This window comes from Lagopus leucura, unplaced genomic scaffold (assembly GCF_019238085.1).
Source record: "Lagopus leucura isolate 7727_CA_CO unplaced genomic scaffold, USGS_WTPT01 Super-Scaffold_100083, whole genome shotgun sequence".
Lineage (NCBI taxonomy): Eukaryota > Metazoa > Chordata > Aves > Galliformes > Phasianidae > Lagopus > Lagopus leucura.
The window spans coordinates 402,286-426,541 of NW_024962318.1; the positions used below are offsets into that span (position 1 = coordinate 402,286).

At 52.1% G+C, this 24,256-nt stretch overlaps 3 protein-coding genes across 8 annotated transcripts; 2 read left to right on the forward strand and 1 right to left on the reverse strand.

Annotated features, from left to right (window-relative positions):
- Positions 1-3,130: 3,130 nt before the first annotated feature.
- Positions 3,131-4,669, forward strand: PDRG1 (p53 and DNA damage regulated 1). Its single transcript, XM_042887410.1, has 5 exons — positions 3,131-3,239; positions 3,318-3,393; positions 3,470-3,544; positions 3,734-3,814; positions 4,269-4,669. Exons 1-5 carry the CDS (start codon positions 3,156-3,158, stop codon positions 4,349-4,351), a joined length of 399 nt encoding a protein of 132 aa, XP_042743344.1. The 5' UTR covers positions 3,131-3,155; the 3' UTR covers positions 4,352-4,669.
- Positions 4,670-5,013: 344 nt separating this feature from the next.
- Positions 5,014-16,175, reverse strand: TTLL9 (tubulin tyrosine ligase like 9). 4 transcript variants are annotated; one of them, XM_042887402.1, is made up of 13 exons: positions 16,099-16,175; positions 15,838-16,016; positions 15,386-15,497; positions 14,069-14,254; positions 12,092-12,160; positions 11,423-11,513; positions 10,950-10,990; positions 10,784-10,871; positions 9,878-9,936; positions 8,837-9,033; positions 7,157-7,270; positions 6,549-6,670; positions 5,014-5,980 (listed from the first exon to the last, which is right to left on the reverse strand). In XM_042887402.1, exons 1-13 carry the CDS (start codon positions 16,111-16,113, stop codon positions 5,910-5,912), a joined length of 1,344 nt encoding a protein of 447 aa, XP_042743336.1. In that variant the 5' UTR covers positions 16,114-16,175; the 3' UTR covers positions 5,014-5,909. The 4 variants fall into 4 exon arrangements, 3 of the variants coding, with proteins under 3 accessions (XP_042743336.1, XP_042743337.1, XP_042743339.1); XM_042887403.1 differs by lacking the exon at positions 5,014-5,980 and adding an exon at positions 6,358-6,435; XR_006181644.1 differs by lacking the exons at positions 5,014-5,980; positions 6,549-6,670 and adding an exon at positions 7,586-7,705 and having other exon boundaries at positions 7,179-7,270.
- DUSP15 (dual specificity phosphatase 15) lies at positions 15,798-23,550 on the forward strand. 3 transcript variants are annotated; one of them, XM_042887408.1, is made up of 8 exons: positions 15,798-16,043; positions 17,005-17,165; positions 18,905-18,938; positions 20,943-21,025; positions 21,421-21,470; positions 21,812-21,886; positions 22,380-22,551; positions 22,669-23,550. In XM_042887408.1, exons 2-8 carry the CDS (start codon positions 17,145-17,147, stop codon positions 22,879-22,881), a joined length of 648 nt encoding a protein of 215 aa, XP_042743342.1. In that variant the 5' UTR covers positions 15,798-16,043; positions 17,005-17,144; the 3' UTR covers positions 22,882-23,550. The 3 variants fall into 3 exon arrangements, with proteins under 3 accessions (XP_042743342.1, XP_042743341.1, XP_042743340.1); XM_042887407.1 differs by lacking the exon at positions 15,798-16,043 and adding an exon at positions 16,447-16,845; XM_042887406.1 differs by lacking the exon at positions 15,798-16,043 and having other exon boundaries at positions 16,860-17,165.
- The last annotated feature ends 706 nt before the right edge of the window (positions 23,551-24,256 follow it).

Here is a 24,256-nt window from a genome sequence, read left to right on the forward strand (position 1 = left end):
CCCGCCCCGGCCTCGCCGCTCCCCCTCTCCCGGAAAGGGCAGCGCCCCGCGGGCGCCTCCCCCTGCCCGGACCCCTGGCAGCCCCGGCTCGGACCGGCACAGCCCCGCCGCCAGCTGAATGCCCGGCCCCGCCGCCCGAGTGCCTCTGCCCGCATCTCCAGCGCCTGGAGTATCCCCAGCCCTTAGCCCTCATCACGGCAAAGCCTGCCCGTGGGTCTGGCCCCGAATGGGTCCGGGAGGTAAGAGCCTGGACCTGGATGTACAAAGGTGCTGTGGGGCCGGGGCAGGAACGTGGGGACACATAGACATAGAGACGCAGAAAGACAGACTCGTGGGGACACAGAGACACAGGATCACGGGGACTCAAGGACGTAGGGACACAGGGACATAGGCTACCAGGCTTCCACCCAAGGCAGCCTGAGGGAGGGAAGAGGGCAGCTGCTGGGGCTGCTCCCCCTGGCACCTGGAGCCCACTGGGCTGAACCCATGCCCAGCCATGGGGAAAGCCTCTGAGGAGCTGCACAACCCAGCCAAGCACCAAGGTCTGTGCGTGGACCTCGCTCTCCCCCTCCATTTCTCCATTTGCTGCCTATCAGTGTTCAGATGCAGCACGTTCTGATCATCCCCTGTCATGGGGTACAGAGAGCACGTTGCCAGCAATCCCAGCAGCGCCTAGAGGCCCAAGGGGAGGGAAAAGGGCTTTTTGCTGCTTTGCAGGGTGTCTCCAGGGAGAGTGATGGCACGGAGGCAGCTGTCTCTTTACAGCAGTCTCAGCCCCTCTCTGCTGGCTGCGTTTCAGCCTGCCAGGCTCACCTCAGCACGGTTGCTGCTGGAGGAGCCAAGCACTTGGATGAAGCCTGGCCCACGGTGCACACACTGCAGCACAGACTGAGGGAGAGTCTGTTTTATCCCAGGAAACGCAGCCAACTTTCCAACTCCATCTCGCATAGTGGCAAGGGGGGTCAGCTTAGAGCTGGGAAGAGCCTGGGTTGCTGGTGCATGAAGCCCTGGGAATATGCTGTGCGAGGAAGGCATTGGGCAGCCCAGGGGAGCAGAGGCAGGCCCTCTGCAAGGTGCATGTATTAGTACAGGTAACGCAACTTAAATGCCACCTAACCTTGAGATGCTCCTGACAGATCCCCTCCACAAATACCCGGCTGGGGGAGGGGATGCTGCCTGCATCCCAGGAGGACAGGAAAAGAGCCATGGCTGTCCAGAAGCAGGGGAAGCACCACTGGTGCAGAGGGGTCTGAATTCTGTCCCTGGGAGTCTAGGCAATGGCGCAGGAATGGTGCCATAACCCTCAGGTGATGGTGGGCACAGCCACAGGACAAGGGGAAGCCGGGGGGAGGAGGGATTCCTCCTTCCACAAACCCTGAAACGCCACCTCCAAAGCGGAGTTGAATGTCCAATGCCTGCATACGAGGTGACTGTGGTTTGATGTCTGATTTATCTTAACAGCAGACCCTGGCAATCACAGGAAAAGATGAGGGGAAAAAAAAAATCCATAAACATGCCTGAAGCCTTCCTGTGCATCTGTCAGCAGACAGGCAGAGGGGGTTTCGAGCTGCATAAATAAAAGTGCTTCAAGAAAGGAAGAAAAAGGAACATGCTGAAACCCAAACCTTCAATGCGTAACAAAATACAGACAGATGCAAACCATCCCACAGCAGCGGGTGGATGGCCACATGCTCTGGCTGCACAGGTTCCCAGGAGGGAACATAAACATGCAATCAATCTGAACGAGCTGCCAGGCTGAGTCCAGCTTGCAGGCAAGCAGCTTGCCCGTGGCGCCAGGTCCAGTAGAAGAAAGGCTGTGATGATTTGCAACTGGCTCAGAGCCTGCTGTGGGAGAGACCTGCAGAGCGTGGCACCAGCAGCCGTTCATTGCCTTGGGAATGTTTTCCAGGTGCCCAAGGCTTTGTGGTGCCTCCTGCCACAGCTCAGCTGCAGCTCCAGTGCTGAGCTGCAACCCCCTGCGTGGCCACGGTAAACCTGGCCTTCATTTTGGTGTGAGCTGGTGAGCAGCGCTGCCTGCCTCAAGGATGGTCATCAGGCTTCTCTCTGCTGCTGCTAAGACACAGGGAGCCCGTCTTCAGCCCATCCCCATTCTCATACCCAGCCCCATTCCCACTCCCAGCCCCCAGTTCTGATCCCCAAAGGCTGTGTCCACGTATGTGAGGCAGGACAGACGGCCATGGCTTCTACTGCCCGTGAAGGTCGGGAGAGAGTGTGTCCCTGGGAAGCAAACCCAGCTCCAGCTCCAGCTGTGATCCAAGCACGCATTATGGAAATCAGGCTGTCTCCTGATCCCATCAAAGCAGAAAGGATCAAATGCTGCCAGGCAGAGAGCTGGAACCAAGGGCTCTGTGGTGGATGCTGCACTGTGGGGCTGTAGGGCAGGTCTGCGTCCCACATCCCATCTGCAGCCAACCCCAGCACTCACATCACAAAGAAGCTCCTCAGAAGACAATGTGGATGAGGAGCAGATGGATTCCAGGCCCACCTCGAAACCCCCACTGAAAAGGAGCATTTCTCAGCTTTGGCATGCAGCCCCATCCTGCTGCTTCTTCTGCTTGGTGTCAGGAAAAAAAATCCAAACCGAGCCTGAATCACTCCCAGCCCGGCCAGGATGCTGTGCACAAAGTGCTCATTTCCACCGCTTTGCTGGGAGCCTTCTTATTTTAGCACACGCTGCCGCAGACTGAGATCTCTCCCGTTAACTGTCACAAACGACCTTACGAGATTAGGGCCGGTAATCTTCCGATCTGTTTAATCTTCCTCCGGGGATTATTCGCACAGCTCCGCTCCTCGCAGCCGCAGAACCGCAGAACACCCCGAAATGGAAGGGATGACCGAACCCAACCCCCGGCTCCACACGGGGAGCCTGGAAATCAGACCCCGTGTTTGAGAGCCCCGGCCTCCGGGGCAGAACCTCACCCCGACACCCAGGCGAACCGCCCCGCCGCAGCCCCGCGCCGCTCCAGGCGCAGCCGGGCCACGCGGCCGCCCCGCAGCGCCCCCCGTCGAACCGCCCGGCCGTTTCCCGCAGCGGCCGCACGGGGGCGCTCTGCCGCCCTCCGCGGAACTCCCGAACGCGGCCGCTGCAGCCGCCCGGCGGGGAGCGGAGAACGGACGGAGAGGCGCCGGCCGCCATGGCGCGGGATCCGGCCTTCGTGCTGCGCTACCTGGCCGAGGTGGAGGAGCTGGCCGAGGACGTGCTGGCGGCGCGGCAGCAGGTGAGGCCCGGTCCGGCTGACGGCTCGGCGCCGCCCGGCCCCCCCCCTCCAATCCCTTCCCCTCCCGTCTCTCTGCAGATCGTCGATCTGGACGTGAAACGGAACCGGAACCGCGAGGCGCTGCGGGCGCTGCGCAAAGACCCGGAGCCCGAGGGTGAGAGCGGGAGCCCCGCGGGGTCCGGGGCGGTGTGCGGGGGGCGGCGCTGAGCCCGTCTGCTCCTCGTCCGCAGGAAAAGCCATGGTCTGCTTCGGGAGCACGTTCATCGAGCTGCCCAAGGCCAAGACCGAGGAGATACTGCAGAAGGGTACGGCGGGCTTTGCCCGGCGCTGGCCGTGATGAGGTTTGAGCTAAAATAGCCCCCGGGTCCGCGCTGTGCGCCGCTGCCGGCCCGCCCCACACGCAGCACGACCCCCTCCCGCCGCGGGTCCTGCGGGCTCTCTGTCGGTCCTCTATTCAACCCCGGTCCCTCTTATTCCTGCTCTGCTATTTTCAGATCAGGAACATCTGGATGAGGAGATAAACAACCTCCGGAAAGAGCTGCGTGTGAAGGTCAACCGTCTCTATGAAGCTCAAGGTAAACGCTGCTGGTCTTGAGCCCCGCAGCAAAGGTCTGGCAGCAGAAAGTCAAGATCTGGGGCTGCTCTTCCTCTCACTTTGAAATTCCCTCCCTGCTCCGGCAACAACACGTTGCTGCAAAGCTGTCACCCAGCAGCGTGCTGAATGCATGCAGCGATGACCAGGTTGGATATTAGGAACAGTTCGTTCTCTAGAGGAGCAGCGATGCAGTGGCACAGCTGCCCAGGGGGGTTGGTGGGATCGCCGTCCTTGGAGGTGCCCAAGAACTGCAGAGATGCAGCACTGACAGACGTGGTCAGTGGGCACAGTGCAGTAGGTTGGGGTTGGATTTGATGCTCTCAGGTTATTTTCTTTTCCAACCTATACGATGCTGTGAGAACAAACTGCCCTGCCCACGTGGAATGCTTCACGTGTTTCACAGCAGAATCCCGACGTCCTGCACATCCTCACAGGTAAACCTGAGCTGAAGGGATTTAACCTGAACCCCATGACGCCGGAGGAAATGAAACTCATCAATCGCATCCTGGAAGGCTGAGGCAGCTGTGCCACCACAACTGTGTGCAAGCACTGCTCAGGGTGCTGTGGCTGGGTATCACTCAGTGTTTGCACTGCATCAGCCGCAGCCTCCAGGATTTCCAGCACTGCTGTGCTGCTGGAGCCTCTCATAAAGAGCATGGGGAAAGATGCAGCTCCTCAGCTACATTTCTTCTGGCTGTAAACTCCCTGCTCCTTGCTGAGGATGGTGGCAGAGCAGTGCAGAGGCAACTGCTGGAACAGTGGCTTATTCACAGCCTATGACAAACACCTGCTTGCAAGGGGGATTATTAAAATCAGCACTGTTGGGCATTCCTAACTGTGTGTGTGTGTTTGTTGTTGGGTTTTTATGTGAGAGCTTCTGTAGTTTGGCTGCAGAGCTGCGGTTCACTGTCGTGTCAGGGACAGGAGTAGGAGGAATTGTAAATCTACAGCATGCCCAGAGCATAGAAGAGCTGTGTGTGCCTGTGGTATTAAAACAAAAATGAAACTATACATCTGAAACATGTCAGGAATCTCCTGAAAGATGTGTAGGGAGGAACAGAAGAAGGCAGCATCCTGTTAGCCTTAATGGGAAAACAGTCTGCTGTCAAGGTGGGAGCCAAGAGAACACAGAAAATGAGGCTTTCAAAACAGGATGGAAGAATAAAACATACATATATAAGCAAAAACCTGCAGCTTGAAGAGCTGGGACTTGGCCTGCAGTAAAGGGATAATTGTTTTGAGTCGTAATAGTTTCTTCAAAGGTTGTAAAACTTACTGTCTCACACACTACCCTCTTCATCCTGGAGTTGCTACCCCCATACAGGCTGGCTAAGACCACAGCAAGACTTGTGAAAGTTAATCACAACTATCAGCATACTGCAGTGAGTCTCCTTTCTACAAGTTCCTGCTCTTCCCCTTCTGGACTTACATAAGATTGTTCTAATGGAATTTAAAGACTTCAAACACTGCAGTTGTCCCCGTGTCACTGGCTCTCCTGGTAGCTCATCTGCTCTCCAGGAGTAAGTTAGAGATGCAAAGACTGAAAGTAATGTTAACTTAGTCTCTGAGGCACCTTACAGCTGCTCTGGAAGTGAATGGCAGTACATTGCCAAACGCCTGCGTTCTAACTGCACTCTTACATAACCTGCATGGTACAGCCAGGAAATGTGTCTAACATGTGATGGCAAGGTTATTTTTACAGTATCATGGCAACAGGTTTTATGATCTGACATGTTTCCATAGTAGTGGCAGCAGAAGGATTAGGTGTCTGCCTTCCCCAAAAGCTTTGTTTTGCTGGTCAGAATGTGTTCAGCTGCTTTATTTTCTCGTGCTCTATGCAGAATGCAGGTGGTCAGCTGAGAAGCCAGCATCACCTGCGAGTGCCTTGTCAGACACTGCAAAACACTTCATTCAAGCCTGTCACAGCCTCCCAGCTGGGGAAGCCTTCAGGAACAAGGAGGCCAACTATGTTGGGCTGAGGCAGAGAGAAATGTGAACTGCTGCTACACAATAGGAGGAAGAGAGACCATGAACTTTATCTACAGCGATCTCCCAACCCGAGCTTGAGACCAGCCTCACACTGTCTGCTGCGCAGGAAGATTCCCAAAAAGCTCTTCCAGTTGTTTCTTCCTGTCATTGAAGCAGCCTGCAATGAAAACAGTAAGAGGGGAGGTGCCCAGGCCCTTACCTTCCACCTTTCGTGAGCACAAAGGGCAACTGCCCACTTTCAGCTGAAGCTGTATTCACCTTTCATTTATGAACTACACTCAGTGGTGACTGTAGGCATACAAATAACCTCCAGACACGTGTTGGCCTCTCAGAAGGATTCTGAAGTCATACAAGCACTACTTCATGGTATTAAGAGGGAAAAAAAAGCACAACCAGCTGTAGGGGAGTGCTCAGTGAACATCTACTGCAATGGCTGTAGATGAGATTTTCTGCCACGTTGACATATGAAGAACTGCAACAATTTAAAAGCTTGAAAAGCAGGGCTATAAACAATATTGTTCCCTCCACGTTTGTCTGCTGGATTTCAATAGTGCTGCTGTAATTCTAGTTGCTCACATCCATGTTTGGAAAGCATGGGATCCTTTTGGACTCCTGTAAGAGTCAATGTTCCCTGTTCTCTTGTTTCTGAGTGACAGAGGTGTGCTCCCCTGTGCTGAGGGAGGGATGTAAGCAGGGCACCATGCCTGCACTGGGTGAGCACATACCTAAGTGTGTGTTTGCCATGAAGTTCCCATCCACCAAAGCACCCAGGTTTCCTCCTCTGCTGACAGGCCCATCATTCCACATCAGGTCAAAGCCACCAACACGTTTCTCCTTCCCAGTCAGCCTACAACATCAGATACAGGTACTGAAGTACAGAGTGCTGATGATCATCTTACCTGCGCACAGGAATAAACTTCCTGGTCAGAGATAAAGCTGAGCAGCTGGAAGCAGTGGGCATCTTCCTGCTATAAATATCCAAAGCTGGCACGGTTGTAAAGTCAACCACAAAATGATGCAAGACTGGCTTCTTGGAACAGATCACTCCAGAAGCAATGAGTGTGGGAGGCACAATGCAGAAGGAGCTCTGAAGCAGTTCTTGTGCAAGTCCCAGCTCTAACACCAACTCCATTTCCTTCACAGCACTGTGTTGCTTTGTTTTCTCCACTCTGAAGCAGAGATATGCCTGCTTGCTTTGCCCAGTCTCTGGAAATTCATTATTTAACAGCTATAAAGCTCAGCACCTTCCTGTCAGTTGCCAAGACAAGAGTGTGTGTGAACACCTTCACACAGTAATAAAAACCTTTAGAGGGTAATAAGCATCTTTGCTCACCTGCCCTCCATGTCCACAACATGAAGTGTGTCTTCAAGCAGGTGACACTTGAGCTCATAGTCCTCCTGGCTGCTGGCAGCAAGGGAAGGCGATGCATTTACCTCCAGAAGCCAGCTGAGGAGGCAGAGCACTAAGTTAGGGAGAAACAGGCACTTCTACCCATGGCTCATCTACCAGAAACGCCTGTCCACAAGAACACCACACTGCCAGCAGGCAGGAGTAAGTGTGAAGCAATAGGAAATCCAACCCCAAATCTCTTTCCCGCACGCTGAGCCAAAGAACATTCTGAGCTTATTGCAAAGTTTCTATTCCTGTTCTCGATGGTAATAAAGAAAAAATCCCTCCAGCATCAAGAAAGACATGCAAGTTAAAACCAAACTCTAGAGAAAGCAGTAAACATTGAGGACAAATCACAGAAAAAGCACTAACCCATTTTCGGTGCAGGAATGCAGAAGTGTCCTGGGAACAGTTTGACAGCACAACAGTATTCAAACGGCCCTCTTAGAGAGCCACAGAAATGAGGCAAGCAGCAGGAGTGGCATCCAAGCACTGCAATATCAATGACTTTCAGTCCAATCCACCACTCAGATTTGTTTCCTAACCAGTTGAAGTCACTGCAGCTCCTTCTGTGCAGGCAACCTCCACAATACTTTGGTCTCAGGCTCTGCACTGAGTGGATGGCACAAATTAGAGCTATCCAGGACCAGAGCTGAGCTGCATTCCTTTGCTCAGTCCAAGTAAAGCTGTCCCCAGTGGCACCACATGAGATGCTAACAGGACACGTGGCTGTCACAGGTAAAGCAGCTACAAAGAGCATACATCTCAGGGATATGTCCTTACCTATGGTGCTACTTGCATTTCATGTAACTGAGGCTGCAAGAAGAATCCAGCTCGTCATTTCTGAAGCACTACTTGCTGCTGCTATTTCTCTCAACTCATGTAATGACAAGTTAGTTGCACTTTCGGGTTCCTGCTGTTGCAATACTTGGGTTGCACATTGTAGCAGATAAAAACTGGAGAATTTCAGCTGAACTTTGAGTCATATTTTTCACTTAAACTGTGAGAAGAGCTATACTTAAAACATTTAAGTACAGCCAGATTACGTTTTAAAGTCCTGGGGGTTTTGTTGTTTTTGTCTCTTTTAAACATCCTCAATGCCTACACAGCCTCTTTCTCCACGATTAACAGGAGGTGCCTCTTTCCATTGGGGTCTCCCATCATAACACAGACACAGGGGATGTGTTTTAGTGCTAGCAGCCTCATGGTGGTGGCTGGACATCCATCACCACTGATGGGACGCTGCTGTGATACACACAGCGGGAGAAGAGATGCTAGCAACCCTCCTGTCTCATAATTGCTGTGACACATCGATGTTTGAGGGAACTTATCACAGAAATAACCAAAACAGCAGGTTTTCACAACACAGCACAGGAGATTTCACAACGTTACATGCTGCTGCACCCCATGTTCTGAACAAGAACAGCTGCATTCCTCACAGATTCCAGCTTCCTAGGTGCAAAACCTCCCTGTTTCACTCGCAGTTCCTGGACTGGTTCACTCACAGCCAGCCTGCAGGCAACTACCTTCAGGATGCAGAAGTGTCCCCAGACATCCCCACCATCCCAGGGCAAGCAGCTGGCCTGGCACTAGAATCCCTTCCACGTTCATTAACCCCCTTACGGTTTCAGGTGCTGATCAATCAGGATGTCGTAGCCATAGAGCTCGAAGCAGCGCTTGTCACTGATGATCACTTTCTGAACGCTCTGGAGGCTCTTGATGAAAATGTTGTCCATATCTGCAAAGAGAACTTCCACCAATCCTGCTCCATGTTTGGCAGTCAGGTACTGCCTGAGCTGCTGAATCATCCACTTGCAGCCCTGAGACATCCAAAAACGATTATATACAAGCTGCTCCCAACAGATGAGCACACATTTAACCTGTGTGATTTTTTTTCCAGTCACTCTACAGCCAAGCAAGAATTCTTAGTAAAAACCCAGGGACCAGGAGGCAAGGGCTGCCAACTTCACAATGCAATTAAGTAATTCATGTTTGATTATTTTTGTCTACAAAGGAGAGGAGGAATTTTAAAAAAGCCTCCAGTTCCCCATCAGAAACTCTCAAAGAGCAAATCATCATCTTCTGTCAGGATACTGCACAGAGCCTCCTTTCCATACTGAATTTATAGAAGGGAACAGCCTATAGAGTGGGAAGTTCAACTACTCCCAAATGTTGACTCTGTTCTCACATCTTGCCATGAACCTGACATCTCATTTAAGATCTTCTCCCTCTTTCAGCTGCCACCTCTTCCAACAGGAAGCTCAATGGTGACAGTTGTGTGTAGCAATCATAGCCTCGTTGTAACAGTAGGGCCTTAAAATGAAGGACTAAGCTACAGATAAATGCTTAAGCAGAATAATATGCTTATTATTATATATCAGATAACCTCTAAGAGCTTTCTGCCTAAGTGTTTAAGTCACAAACATCAGCCTTACAGATGAGCAGACAGCTGCAACGCAGCAGTTACAGAACGCTCACCCAAGCTCTCTCCTATCAACGAAGTCACATTTATGGGTGTCTGGAGACAGCAGCACAGTTCAGTGGCTGCAGCACATGTGCACAGCATGGCAGCTGGCACAGGGAGGTCAGCTTGCTCCTGTCTGCCAGACCAGCCCCCCTGGCAGGCGCTGGGGCAGCATGGTGCAGGCAGTGCTGCTCACTCACCTTCTCAGGATCGTAATCAGGCGCAGTCTTTTGCACTGCCACATTGGTGAGATGAACATCTGGCACGAAATAGAGATAAGGATCAAAGCCAAACAGACACTGAGCAAATAAATACTGAATTCTTACTCTAAACCAACCAACTTTGACTCAGTCCCAATTAATTATTTCCTCTGTAATCAGAGGCTTCAGTCACCTGAGCTTATATGTAACACTGCATGATGCTATCAGTGAAAATGTAAGGGAGACAAAAAAGAACAAGAGAGGTGTTTGGAAAATGAAGAAGTGACTGCCCTGAACTAGCAGCATGGCCCACAGCTGGCATGAAGCTCTCCACATAAGTGCGCCCCCAGAACCAGTGCACCCCCACCCCAGAACAGCTGCTGCACCTCCCCTCTGGGATGGCTTTTGATCATTCAGAGCAAGCATGAACTCTGCTGAACTTTCACTGAGAGAAGTGATGGATTTTCCTGTCTCTCAAGCCATCAAATTAAGGCAGGATACCTTTTGGGAAGATGTGTTAATCAAATAAAAGCTATCAAACTCAATACAGTAAGCAGCTTGACATGCAGGAAATCAAATAGTTCTGTCCCACAAATCACTCTGTCCCTACATTCGCTGAAGCTAAGGAAGAAGAAAGGCTGCCAGAATTCAACCACAACAATAAAACTAGGACTGACATTTCAGCACGGGCCCCAGCTGATTTGTCAAACTGACATCTGCAGTGATCTGGTGACACCAGTCTGCCAAAAAAGACAAGAGAGAGAATGACAGTGGCAGCAACAGGACAGGATAATCCTGTAGGTGTTTGCTGGAGTCACAAGTAACAAGATTCAGCTCATACTAAGCAGCAAACCATACATTCCTACTCTTACCCCTCCTTCCAGCTCACACAGACAGGTAGGATACAGTGATCATCTATGCTGCTCAGAGTAAACCGCATACTAGAAAAGCGAGCAAATCCATCTCTGTACAACCAGGCCTTCAGAGGGCTGTACTGGGAGAAAAGGAAAAGAGCAACTGAGAACTGAGATGAAAAAACCCAGTTCTGATATAAACAGCAGTTTGCACTTACAGATGTCACTAGAATATAAACTCTTAGGTCAAACTTTCGACCTACAAAGAACAGAAAGATATCATATAATCCACCTGCTGACACAGCTGCCCAGTCTTAGATGCACTTATCATCAGTTTCTATCTAAACATACACACAAAAGGACTGAAATCCACATTTCTGGTGACTTTATCGTGGGCTCTTTGAACATTTAAGATTAAAAACACCAGTGGGACCACTGCTCCAAGTCAGTGGCAGCTTACAAGTTCTGGAAAAACAATGCAAGATGCAAGCATTGAAGGATGCATCCCTTTGAGTTAGCTTGACAAATGTTTGGCCTCACAACCTAACGAAACTTAGTTTCAGAAAGGGAGCCACATGAGGTTCAGCACACAGAACTACACATGGAGTCCTGTCTACCCAGCGAGAACACCATGGGTGAGGACAGCTTTTTCCCTACAACAGAAAAGCAATGGCATAAGTGGGCCTCTCACCTCCAATTAAGTATGGATTTTCAATGTACCGCTGCACTACGTAAGGCTCTATCTGCATTTCATCCTTCTGCTCGCTCGTGCGGCCACCATCCTGGAGGAAAACAAGCAGGCAGATCCCCTTTCAAGTTTGTATATGGAGAAGATGGTGAAAAAACACTCAGTTTTTTTTCTGGAAGCCCTGCCTCCATTTCAGAAGCCCAGATAAAAGTGTAACAGCAAAGAGAGCAGTGCAATGGGAAGATGCTGCAAAAGGAAGAGCGCTCACCTGCCTCTGAAGGCTCACAACAGGAGCTCCACAAAGAAGGGATCTCCAACCAGAGATCCTTCCCCAGGGGCAGTAAGCCCTTAAATGAGGTCCAAGAGGTGCAGCCTGCTCCACCCCTTCCTGTCTCACAGCTGAATTGCCTTCACCTGTGCTCCCAGGGCTGACAGGGGCCTTTCCCCAGGTGCTCCATCAGTGGTTCAGGCCAGGACTCAACAGTTACCACACATACAGCATCCAACTACTGGGGGGGAGATGTGCAGGAAGGGACTTACGGTGAACAGGGCAATAGTGAAGGAATATCACACAAGATCAGCACAGCCAACCAGAACTCCTTGATGGAAAGAGAGGAATGAAAGAACAGAAAGAGAACCTGTTCCCCCAACAGAACACACAGCCATGCTCACCATCTTCCAGTCGAAGATATCCTTTAGTTTTCGGAACAGGAAAATTCCTCTCCCTTGTGATCTGCCAACCTACAGCACGGAGAAGCCGAGTTACTTAGCATCAGGATTTCCTGCTGTTCCCCACAGTTTCAGCACAGAAGCCCTGCACAACCTGAGTCATCATCTGTTTGTATGCAAGCACGTTTGTGTAATGTTATGGAGACAGGCAGAAAACGAAGGCATCTGACAACAGCTCAATGCTGAACACTCGGGTTTACAAGTGTTAGGAGAATTCCTGGTGGAAAGGGCAGAGCAGGCAGGCAGCCTACAAGAAAGTCCCACAGAGATGAATAAACAAACTCTGTCACGTGCTTGCAGCAATATATCTAACACAACATATGTTGCTGGGAATCTTTTTTTAAGTCACACTTAGATTTGTGTGTGCTACAGAAGAACTTAACTGAATGGGGAAGACATGAGCAACGTCAAAGAACGATGGCAAACAAGAGCAGAACAAACCTGAAGACAGCCTAATTCACACTGTATGAAGTAGCCTGGATAAAGCACCTGAGAAGGAAGGCTCCCACCAGGCCTTCCAAGGGAAGCCCAGACTTCTGCAGTCTCAGGATCTTCCATTCTGCATGTCCAGAGCTACAGTGCCCAAATGTGGGAGTAGGCAGCCTGAGACAGGACAACACAGGGCTGCTCAAGAGCACAGACCAACAGAGTGTGTAACAGAATTTATTTTTACTTGTTTGTTTTGAAGTCAGCCCCCAAACAATTTCATTTAAGGTGTTGGTAAAATCCCAGTCATTACTATATTTACATATATCTTTGTTTAGTGTATCTTGGTTTTTTACCATCTTAATTGAGGTTGTGGGCATAAAAATCAGCTTAATATAAGGTTTTCTGTTGCCAATTAACATGTTCCCATGTGTAGAGTTGGATAATCACTAGCTGATATCCTCCTGGCTGTAATTCACATGTTAGTTTGCATAATTACCTCCCATTTACTTCTCAGAAGTGCCCTTACTGATAGGCCTGACTCACAGTGTAAGGCAAGTTGTTCTGCCCCAGATCTCCTGCACAAGGCAAAGCAGCTGTCCTCTCACAAGTGAGCACATTTTCAGTTACGTACCCTGGCCTAATACTCATGATGTTAAATGGCTTGAGTCACCTTGCAGAAGCAAAGGACTTGTCAGATTTATGTTGCATTGCTGTATTTCCTTTAGAAATTCTTCCTTGGTTCCTAGGACACTGGTCGAATGGGAATTTGCTCCATTCACCATTATTCCATGTAGATACAGGTTTTGTGGGACGAACGTGATGCAGAGCACAAGGCTGCACTTCATGGTAGAGCATGGAAAAGCTAACGTTAACAAAATCCACCCCAGCTTGCACTCCAGGCTGCTCATGGAATCTTCTGCAATCTCTCCATATTCTCAGGATGAAAGTCCACTCAGTAAATTGGCTGGATTTACAATGGCTGACATTTAACGTAGTGGGATTTCCTTGAAACCAAACAGATGTTTTCATAGCTGCATCTTTGGGGGCTGCCCTAGAACACTGCCTAACAACAAGCCCAATTAGCCAGCTGCCCTGCACACACACACACACACACACACACGCTCTTGTACACCTGCAGCTGAACTGAAAGATTTAAGAGCGTGAACTTGGCCACAACCACACAGTGAGAATCCCTAGGAGCACAATCTGTTCCTCCACAGAAAAATCCGGTCCTCCACGCCGTCAGCACCGAATTAACTTCAGCTCTACAAATAAACTGAGCTGATTTTCAGTTACCAAAATGAACTGTAACACAAGAAGGAATGTCTGGGTAGTACATGTCGGCCAGGAAGCCAGCCAGCATTGTTGCTCCTAGCTACCCTGCTACATGCACTTCTTCCTGTGGGTTTCCTGCGTGTTTTCCTCTCCTTCCACAGGATGAAGGCATCCATTCATCTTTGTCTCACTTGAGGAAAGTGATCGTGCACTTACTGGTTTCATGATCCAAGTGGTGCCAGGCTTCTTGCGAAATTCTTCCACAAACAAATGGTACTCTGAAGGCAATTCAAAGGTCTTTGGAAAAAAATCACATCTTGCTGCCTCAAGCTTCCCTGCTTCTCTTTCTAACTGCTTCCGAAACCTCTTCAGGTTCTTTACTAAGTAGTTCTTCCGACTCAGCTGGGTAGAAAGAGAAAGATAAGGTTAGGCTCAACAGATGCTCATGCAGACTGGCTTGCTTTCATTGCACTTGAGATACCTCTGGTGATGTCTGGGAACTACCTGTACTACATCTTCTGCAAGGGAAAAAGTAAATAAACATACACACTATTGAGAACTGTGTTTGCTCTGCGCACATAAGGCTTGATTTCAGTTTTCTATTTAATCCTTGCATGAACACAGGGAAGCCAGAACAGAGCAGGTCATACGACCCATGCGTTACCCTTTCTAACGTACCTTTCCGTGCAGGCAGCATACTCATTTCCAGCACAGCTCCAGTCAAAACTGCCCACACCAAAAGCTGTAATCATGTTCACAGGCAGGCTTAACTCAACCCGCTCCTGAAATTGCTGCCCCTGTGGCACAACCAGCAGATCTGGAAGCGTATTGGCTCTTGAACCGCTGCAGGTTGCAGATGAGTGTTATAAACCACTGCCAGTCTCCATTTGCAGTAGCACTGGTGAGCATGAAGGCTTGGAGAAGGTACACATGCTTCTCGGCAGCCCTCACAGGACTGGAAGTGACATGCAGGAGAGGATGGTAGCAGACCTCGTATACATAAGATTTTTAGGTGTTGCAACTTAATCTGCTCATAAATACAGAAGAGGCTCCCCAAAATACTGCAATTTTGGAGGACCTGTTGCAATGCACCATCCTCAGATGTACTTTTGCCAGGCTAAGGGTATACACGTGCATCTGATCCTAATGAACTGGATCTGTAGGAGTTCTCACTTTCCTATGTCGGGAAATGCACCTTTACCTACCAAGAGGAAGGTCTGGTCTTTAACCAGACCCCCTAACATGCTACAGTTGGTTTTGTTATTTTCAAGAGTCACAGACTTGTTGGTGTTTACCAGACTGAGAACGCAGCAAAGCAAAGTGTCAGGTTCCCAAGCAAAGCCCTTCCCAAGACAGGGGATGTTGACACATACTGATGGTTTATCAGAGCTGTAAGAAAGAGGCCAGTTTCTCGCAGTGGAAAACATTACCAGGTATTTCCACTCATAACTGCTTCTCATGGAAACTTACTGACGACTTAAAAATACCTCCCCATACCCTCCTAGTTTCACTCCACCTTCGAGGGCTCCTTACCTCATAGTGATTGCGAAAGTGGCAGATACGAACGTGCTCCTCCAAGTACACGTGGTCAAAATTCTCCCGAAGCCAACTGACATCGCACCAGAGGAAATCCCACTCCTCCTCACTGGGGAGAAAGGTCCCATGCAGAGAGCACAGCACGTGTTCACACCACCACCTCCACCACCTGCAGTGCTGTGCAGCCTCTGCTCCCCTCCGCCGCTCTCCATCCCCAAGCAGGGCTGTGGGATGCACTCCCCATTTTAAACGTGAGGTTGCAGCACTTCCCACCTCCACGCCCGGCACGGCCTACGGGCTCTGCGGGCACAGTGGAGTGGCACAGCTCTGGGACAGGCACCCAGACCAGGGGCTCAGCGTCCCCAGGGGATCCCCGGGGACCCGTGCCGCCCCCCCTCGGGGATGGATGCCAGCAGCGGCCCCGCGGCCCAGCAATAAGCCGTGCTTACTTCCTCGCCTGTTGCCAGCCGGGCCGGCAGCGTAGCACATCCAGTACAGGCCCGGAGAGGCCGCACTTGAAGCGGACACGGCCGAGTGGAAGCGGGGCGGCAGCACCACGGATAGAACCGGCAACGCGGCCTAGCCCGACCGGGTGCTGCTTTGTCCTCTGCGGGACGCGGGGAACGGCCTACGGGGAGAGAAGAGAGGAAAAGCGGTGAGGAGAGCCGGGCCGGACCGGCATAGCGGCAGGGAAGCCGGGCAGCGCTCACCGCCAGCTCCGCCATGCTGCGGGCCTACCAGGCCGCGCCGTCTCCATGGCAACGGCGGCGCAGCGCCCCGGGCCCGCTTCCTCTCGGGCCTAAGGAGCACCTGTAGGCCTCGCCCCACCCTGCAGGCCCCACCACCTCCGTAGGCTTCATCCCCCCCCCGGCGTGGCCGCCCCCCCCCCCCCCGTAGGCCTCAACCCTTCCCGTAGGCCCCGCCCCGGCTGCAGGGTGCTGGGGTTGTGCTGGAGCTGTGCCTGGAATGCTGTGAGCTCGTCCCCTGCCCCTGTGACACCCAGCTGGCTGTGGGGTGGGTGCAGGCTGGGGCTGTGGGTGGACTGGGTGTCCTGAATAGGAGGCGAAGCCAGGCCCAGAGCTAGCACTGGGCTTTCTGCAGCCACGTCAGCAGCACTCAGGGACAGGTCATGGCACTTCCCTGTGCCATCAGTGCAGTGACAGCTGCTCCACATCCACCCGGGGGGAAACTTTCCCCCTGGGTGGATGTGGAGTAGCTGTCTCTGCCAGCCTGCTGGTCTATAGGGGTCTCATCCCCCCACCACTGTCACAGCGAGGGCTGGGCATGCTGCTGTGCCGAACAGACCGCCCTTGATCAAACAGGACAAAGGTTTTGTTCTTCTCTTCACACTGCAGCCTTGTCCGTCTGCGCGCTGGCAGCAGCGGCTGTCAGCAGACAGCGCAGCGCTCCCACACCACCGCTCAGAGGTGGAGTTTCTCCTCCTTTGTCTCCTCCCGGTAAGAAGGAGCAGTCGGTGCGAGGGAGGCGGGTGCTGGGGAAGGGCTTTAGCAGAAGACGCAGGGGAAGCGGACTGGGTCTCTTCTGTCTCTTCTTCTTCTGGGGGATTGGGCTCTGTGCTGCAATCGAGCCCCTTGTCACAAGCAGCTGTCCCACAGGAGCGAGCTCTTCATGACAGAAACCTTCCCAGGCAGCATCCGGAGCGTGGACAGCAGCTTCACCTGGGGACAGAGAGGACAGTAGCATCGGGGACAAGGACACCTGCTCCCCGCCTATCCCAGGGCACGTGCTGCAGACCATGGGAAATGGCATGAGCAAGGTAAAGGGAGCGCTGGGGTGCAGGTCTGCAGAGCTCGGTGCTGCAGGACCGAGCTTGCAGCGCTGGAAGTGGGAGATGCTGGTCGGGCTCTGTTTGTGATGCTGAGCAGTGTTAGGTGTGCCAGGGAGCCACCCGCTGGGTGCTGAAACCGGCACAAGGCACAGCTGGTGGAAAAGCTTGTTTACCTGCAGGCTAAACAAAATCAGAAGCCGGCAGGGATGCTGTGTGAGGCTGCAGCAAGGGCTCGTCCTGACAGCCACCTCCAGCCACTTCAGTTGGGGCGTGCATTCTTTGAACAGGACTGGTGGGCACTCTCCAAAGTGTAGAGGACAGGAGGTCACAGCAAACCCTTCTGAGGGAGGCAGGAAACTTTTCCAGCAGCTTTAAAAGAAAGGTACAAGCTTCCAATCACTTGCCAAGGAGTTCTGTTAGACCCAGAGGCTGATGGTGCCACCCTGTGCTTGCTGGCTCAGGGTTCTGCACAGTGCTCAGAACATTGCTCGATGGAGGGGACAGGCTCTATTTTTTGGTTGTTTGAGCTTTTCCTGGGTCACAGGTGAGCAGAGACATCTTCTTTCTGCTTTAATAATCCCCTTCAATCTATAGCCACTCGTTATCTGGGAAATCTTTCAGTGTTTTAGGTGGAGCTGCAGTGCCCCATTTTATTCAGCGAGGAGCATATCAGAAAGTTACTGGGGACAGGAATGTGCCATTATTCATGGCTCATTGTCCTGCCCTTGGGAGCTGGCCTTGCTAAATGGCTCTTTTACCATCTCATTTTCAGTGCACTTGCTGAAAGTTACAGGCACCCTGTCAATATAAAATTGATCTAAATTGTTAGGAATTGTAAAAAAAAAACAACAAAACCAACAACAAAAAAGACCAAAAAACTCCTACAGCTATTAGAGCAATAAAAATGTTTCCAAGCATGGGCAGTGAAGTAAGTGCAAGCATTACCAAACATGCAGCAGAGAGAAGCTGGAAGTGAACCAAGCCACACACAAGTGTGTACAGGCCGTTAATCCTAATTTTCTGTGATGGGAAAGAGGGAAAACATAAAATAACTGAAGGTAGGAATGGATGCATGGTATCTCACTTCTGTAATCTGGAGTACTGTTAATAGAGGCATTGTCAAGTAATTGCCTTTTCATCAAAAGAAATGGAATTTCTCAAGGCAAATAATTAAGATACAGTGTCGAGAGCAATCTGTCCCAGGCCTGTTGGAAATGGACTCCTTGCAGAGCAGAGCAGAGCTGGGGCTGTGGGAGATCATGTCTGATCGCTCCCTACTCTGCCAGCACTGATCAGGGCTATCCTAGATCTTGTCCTTCCCTGGGTACTGCTGCTGCTCCAGGCCTTGAGGCAGTGAGGTGACAGCAGTGAGGTGATTTAGGCACTCATTTTAATGGCAGGACTTTTGCCTTTTTGACTGAGGCCAGGCTCACCCTGGCTCAAGTCCCTCTGCAGGCTCTGCTTCTGAATCACAGACATCACTGAGCGGCTGTGCTCATCCCACACCCATGTGCAGCCCCATGTGCAGGAGCCTATGTCCATGCAGCTCTGTCAGGGCAGGATTAGGGGCATTGGCCACAGCCCAGCCAGCAGCATGGGGTGGGAAGGAGTCCAGGGGAGGGAAAGCATGTGGTGAACACTGCTAAGGCAGATGGGAACCCCAGGCACCGGGCACCATGGCATGTGTTCATTGCTTACAGACTGAAATCTTTCTCTGTGTCCTGCAGATCCTCCCTGGCCTTTACTTGGGAAACTTCATTGGTAAGCAGAGCCCCACACTGCTGAGAAGCCCCCGCAGAGTTTCCCTGACCTCACAGTCTGCTGCAAGGAAGCTCCCCCACCTGCATGCCTTTGGTGCCTCTGCCTGTGCTGCTCTGGGTGGGCTCTGCTTGGCTTCCCAGGGCTTGTCCCAACTGCTTTGGGAAGGCTCAAAGGCTTCTTCTTCCTGCTGATGGATAAAAACTGCTTTTCATCCCGTTCTACCGTAGCTTCCCTGAGATCTCAGGAACCCAGGGGCTGAGCAGGGCCACGACCTTGCTAGGGAAAGCCCCAGCAGATGCACCTCTGCTGTGACACGAAGCAGAGCAGGGACATCACTGTTTGAGCCCTCCCAAAAGCTTCAGCTCCCCCACATTCTAGCAGCCAGGCAGAATGGGGCTGTGCACGCTTGGGTGTTGCTCCCACAGGCCAAGTCACGTTCTGACAGCAATTCACTGTTATAATGGATTATCACTGTCAGTCACTCATGACTAAGGACTGGCATCTGCCATGAAAAAACAGCATTTATCAAAGCTCCTGCCTTCCCAACAGCTCTTTCAATGGCTTTATCCCGGCTGGAAGTGCTGAGAGCATTTAAAAACACTGGCTTGAATTGCCAAGGAAATGTCTTGGAAGTGGCGGGGCAGCCTGGCTGGCAGCAGCCTGCCACAAGAACACTCCTCACTCCTCAGCACCCAAAGGGAGCATGTCTAGGCTGAGGGCTGGAGGAGCTGCTTCTGGCAGGTGCTGTTTGGGAGCCTTGCAGGGAGCACATGGGGAGGACCCAGCTCCAGGCCCATCGCAGAGGTTACTGCAAGCAACCCCCAGTGTCTGGGCCTGGCCAGATGCCACCAAAGCATTTCTCCACCAAGAAATTCAGGGTGATGACAGAGATGTAGGGCCTGCTAAATTAAGCTCTGACAGCTCATAGAGGCATTTTCTCTGACTGAAAGCATTTTCCAACCGTAGTAAGCCTTTATAGACATGTCACTAATTGCTGTCATGCTGACTGCTGGACTTGGGTGGGGAGGTGACAGCTGATGTATGGGTCCATGGACAGAGGGTCCCCACCTCTTCCTCCTGCATGCACAGCATGGACTCTTAACATGAAGCAAGTCTCTTGAGGCTCACCACTATTAAATATTCACGTTATGCCATCAGCACATCGTATTTCAGATTCCTGGGCCAAGGTTTTACACCACTCTGAAGTTTAGAAACCCAAAAATCACAAGTATAGAAAATATTAGTACCCATCTCCAGCAGCCTGTGCAGTATCAGCGGGTCATGTTATGAAAGGAAAACAGCTACAAAGCTGCTCAGCCAGCAAGATGAGCAGGTCTGCTCCCAGCAGAACTTTTGTGCTAGACCAGTGACCAGAATCACAACCAGAGGATGCTGTAAAAAGTAGGTCATTTCCCCAGAAAGCTGAGGATACCTGATCTCCATGCATGCAATTGCAGTAGGATGCATGCAAAACGTTCCAAATCACAGTTCTGCAGATCCCTCTGGCCATGCCAAACAGCACTGATGTGAAAGGCTGCAGCCCCGCTCCTGCAGCCTGTAAGATAAAGCAGATCAGCCAGGCTGCAGCAAGTCCCCTTCCTACACGTGCATGCGTGGAAGCAGTGTCACCATAGGGCATGTTCTTTCCTCCCTAAGCTAGTGAACAAGTAGAGGCAAGCGCAAAGCTGCCTGCTTGCATAAGAGTGTTTTCCCATGCAGAAGTGAATTTTCACCCAAGCAGCAAGGTCAAGTGCCTTTGGAGGGAGTAGGTCTCTGTTTTGGTATCCCTGGGTTTGCATTCCCAGGTTTCCAAGAAGTGTTTGCGTAGCTGCCTGTGTCTGCTGTGCTACCAAGTGCGTAGATGCACGCAGGGGGGTGTAGTGCAGCTGTTCCTCCAGAGCACAGCTCTGCGTGCTGGTTTGTCTGCAGGAGCACAGCGGACGTGCTTGTGGGAAGAGGAGGGTGAGAAATAAACATGTGCTAAGATCAAGTTTTATCCTTTAGATGCCAAAGACCTGGAGCAGCTAAGCCGGAACAAGATCACCCACATCGTGTCAATCCACGAATCTCCCCAGCCTCTGTTGCAGGTAGGATCCTCTGCCCGATGCCAGCATGCAGATTTCTGCAGCTCTCTCCATATTGCAGCATCTCCCCCTTCCAACTCTGAGCATCCCATGGCACATCCCTCTCCCCAGCAGCAGTCTCAGAGGAATGAGGCAGCCCCTCTGCTCTCTGGGGAGCTTGTTGGTTCATGAATATAACCTGGCTTTGAATGTTTATGAGATTTCCAGCTCTCCAACCTTATCTCATTTTCCACCTTCTCCCTCAAGCTCTCAACCCCCATTGCTCTCCCTGCTGTATTGCTGAGGGGGAGCGTGGCCTTGTCCCAGAGCAAAGCTGTGCTGTGGGAACAAGGCCCAAGAGGAGCTCAGGGGCAAAGCACCGGTGGCTGAGCTTCTTGTGTTCCTTTTATGTCTTGCAGGACATCACCTACCTCCGTATTCCCCTGCCAGACACACCTGAGGCCAGCATGTGAGTTCTCAGTGAGGCCAGCACAATGGGATGCAGAGAAGGAATAAGCATCCCACCTGAGAACCCAGGCAGAGCTGCCTGGAGAGCAGGGGAAGTCACAGAGCTGGCCAAGAGCAGTGGCATGTTCTGAGTGTGAGCAGCCAAAGAGGGCTGTGGACCTTTCCTTGCGAAATGATTGAGCTGCCTGGGTCTCAGCAGCTAGTGATGCTGCCTGTAAAGTAACAGGCGTTTTATTTTAATGCTTTGTCCTCAAATTCTTCTCATGGTTGCACCACCTGCAGCCTAAAAATCTGGTTCCACACCTGTAGTCCTTATTCTGCTTGTTCTCTTTTTCCTGCTAGCAAGAAGCATTTCAAGGAATGCATCAGTTTTATCCACCAGTGTCGCCTGCAAGGAGGAAACTGCCTTGTCCACTGGTAAAGCTTCTTTATCCACATGTAACACCATGTTCTCCCAGCACAGCACAGCCAAGCCCACAGAAGGGGTCCTGCTGGCAGAACTCCTGCTGTAGCTGCACATGTCTGCCAGGGTCCCAATGTCCATGAACCCACTCAGGATCCACTCTCAGGCTCAGCTGCAGCCCCCAGCTGAGCAGGATTTGGGGAGCCCTTCTGGGGGATGGAGAACCACTAGAGAGGGGCAGATTTTTGCTGCAGTTGAGCAAGTGAGACGGGAGCAGTTTGGGGCAGGCTTCCAGGCAGCGGCTGCTGCTTTCACTTCCCCTGGGGAGCAGGTCGTATTTATAGACACTGCTCAAGAGGACTTTGGAAGGGCTTTGGCTTCCCAGAGAGCAAGTTTGCTGAGAAGAGGAACCAAAATAGCTGAAAGCACAGGGGCAGGCATGGGGTCAGGGCAGCAGCCAGGAGTGCACACTGCAGATGGTGGCCCACATGCTCTTTCCTTTGCCAGCCTGGCTGGGATCTCCCGCAGCACCACCATCGTCGTCGCCTACGTCATGGCTGTCACAGAGATGAGCTCTCAGGAGGTGCTGGAGGCCATCAGAAGCGTGCGACCCGTTGCCAACCCCAACCCTGGCTTCAAGCAGCAGCTGGAGGAGTTCAGCGGCAGTGCAGCCCGCAAGGTGGGATGCAGGACAGCGCAGGGACAGTGCATCAGATCCCTTCCCTGTGCCCCTTGCGTGCAAGCTTGGATTCACACTGACACAGGCATGCTACTCTGCTTCTCCCTCTTTCCCCAGATGCGCAGGCACCTGAAGCAGAGGTATGGGACGTCCCCTTTCAATGACGAGGAAGAAATCAAGGCCCTGCTACCAGCGGGGAGAGGAAGAGCATCCCAAGCAGAGGGAGCTCGGCAAGGACTGGTCCCAAGAGCCAGGGACATCAAGAGCACTGCTCCCTTCCTGCTGCGGGTGAAGAGGACGTTCTCCTGCATCCCAGCTTGTCTGAAGTGATCCCAGCCCGGATCACCTCATGGCCTGGTAAAGACTAAGGAGCTGCAGCAGCAGAGAAGTGCCACATCGCAGAGCCACAACGAGCCCAGCTCCTTCTCCTCTCTGGGTTCAAGCGTGCCATCTTCTGTCCTGGCTTTCAGCTATTGGGGGAGGGATTCATTCACACTGCTGAGCTCTGCAGGGTCAGTCCATTGGTGCCTGGTGTGGGGGACGTCTGGCAGAAACACAGATCGCGGTTCCCAGTTCACCGTGGCAGTGACAGACGGGGCTTCCCAGCACCCAGGTGATGCTGACAGCAGCTTTAGCACTTCAACACCAGCTGCATGGGCCTCAGGGGCACACAAGGTGCAGGAGATCTCGCTGACTCCTCGGAGCAGTTTTCCCACCAGCAGCAGCAAGCTTCCAGAACCAAGGTGGCTGCAGTGCAGGGGCACACAGGAGAAGCTAATCATGCTGTACTGGTGCTCCAGGCCAGCCAAGCACAAGCCTCAAGCAAACACTGCAGCTTTCAGTGTTCATTGCACCGCATTCCCACCGATCCCAGGGCACAATCTTGAAATGGTGGGAAATAAATGTTTAACCTCGCCAGACCTCACTAAAGCAGAGCCTTAAGCCATTTTGCTTAAATACTTTCTATGTCCTTGTAGTATTAAACTTCTGTTTAATGCAGATTGACCTGCCTGGGACACAGAGGGGGAGCTGGGGCAGAAGGTCCCTGGTGTAGGGCGATTCTCTTCTCCCAACCAGGAGATGAGAAGCCTGTGTTGCTGTTGGGGGGCTGAGGGCAACTGCAACCCTACAAATACAGCTTGGAGTTATGTGAGCAGCACCCAGCCACACCTTGGCAGCGTCACCCATAGAAGACACCCGTGTCTCCAGTTTGCAGAGCAGAGGTTGCTCACAAGAGCCCTGCTCAGGACAGGGGCCAGGAGCCCTGCTGCTGCTGCAGGGAGCAGAGCTGTGTGGCTGGGCAGGGGCAAACAAGTACTCACATGGATATTGTTCTGCTGCACCTTCTTTGCACCACAGAGCTGAAGCCTGCTGGGAGCTGCAAGAAGGCTGACCCACACCAGGAGCTGCAAACCCTGCTCTTCCCCAGCCCTGTGCTGTTAACACCTCACACCGTGGCAGCTACAGGTGGGGATGATGCTGGGCTGCCAGGTGGGCCATCAGCATCACCTCTGCTGGGTGTCTCCAGGGTCCCTCTAAGCTTGCAGGTGCTGCATGGGGCTCCTGGAGCCACATAGGGTGCCTGGCACTGGGGCTTTGCCACACTTTCAGGCACCTCAATGTCCCATTCACTTTCATTACAGTAACTTAGCACCACCCCACACCGCTTCTGCAGATCCCCACCCTACTGCTTCCCCACTCCCTC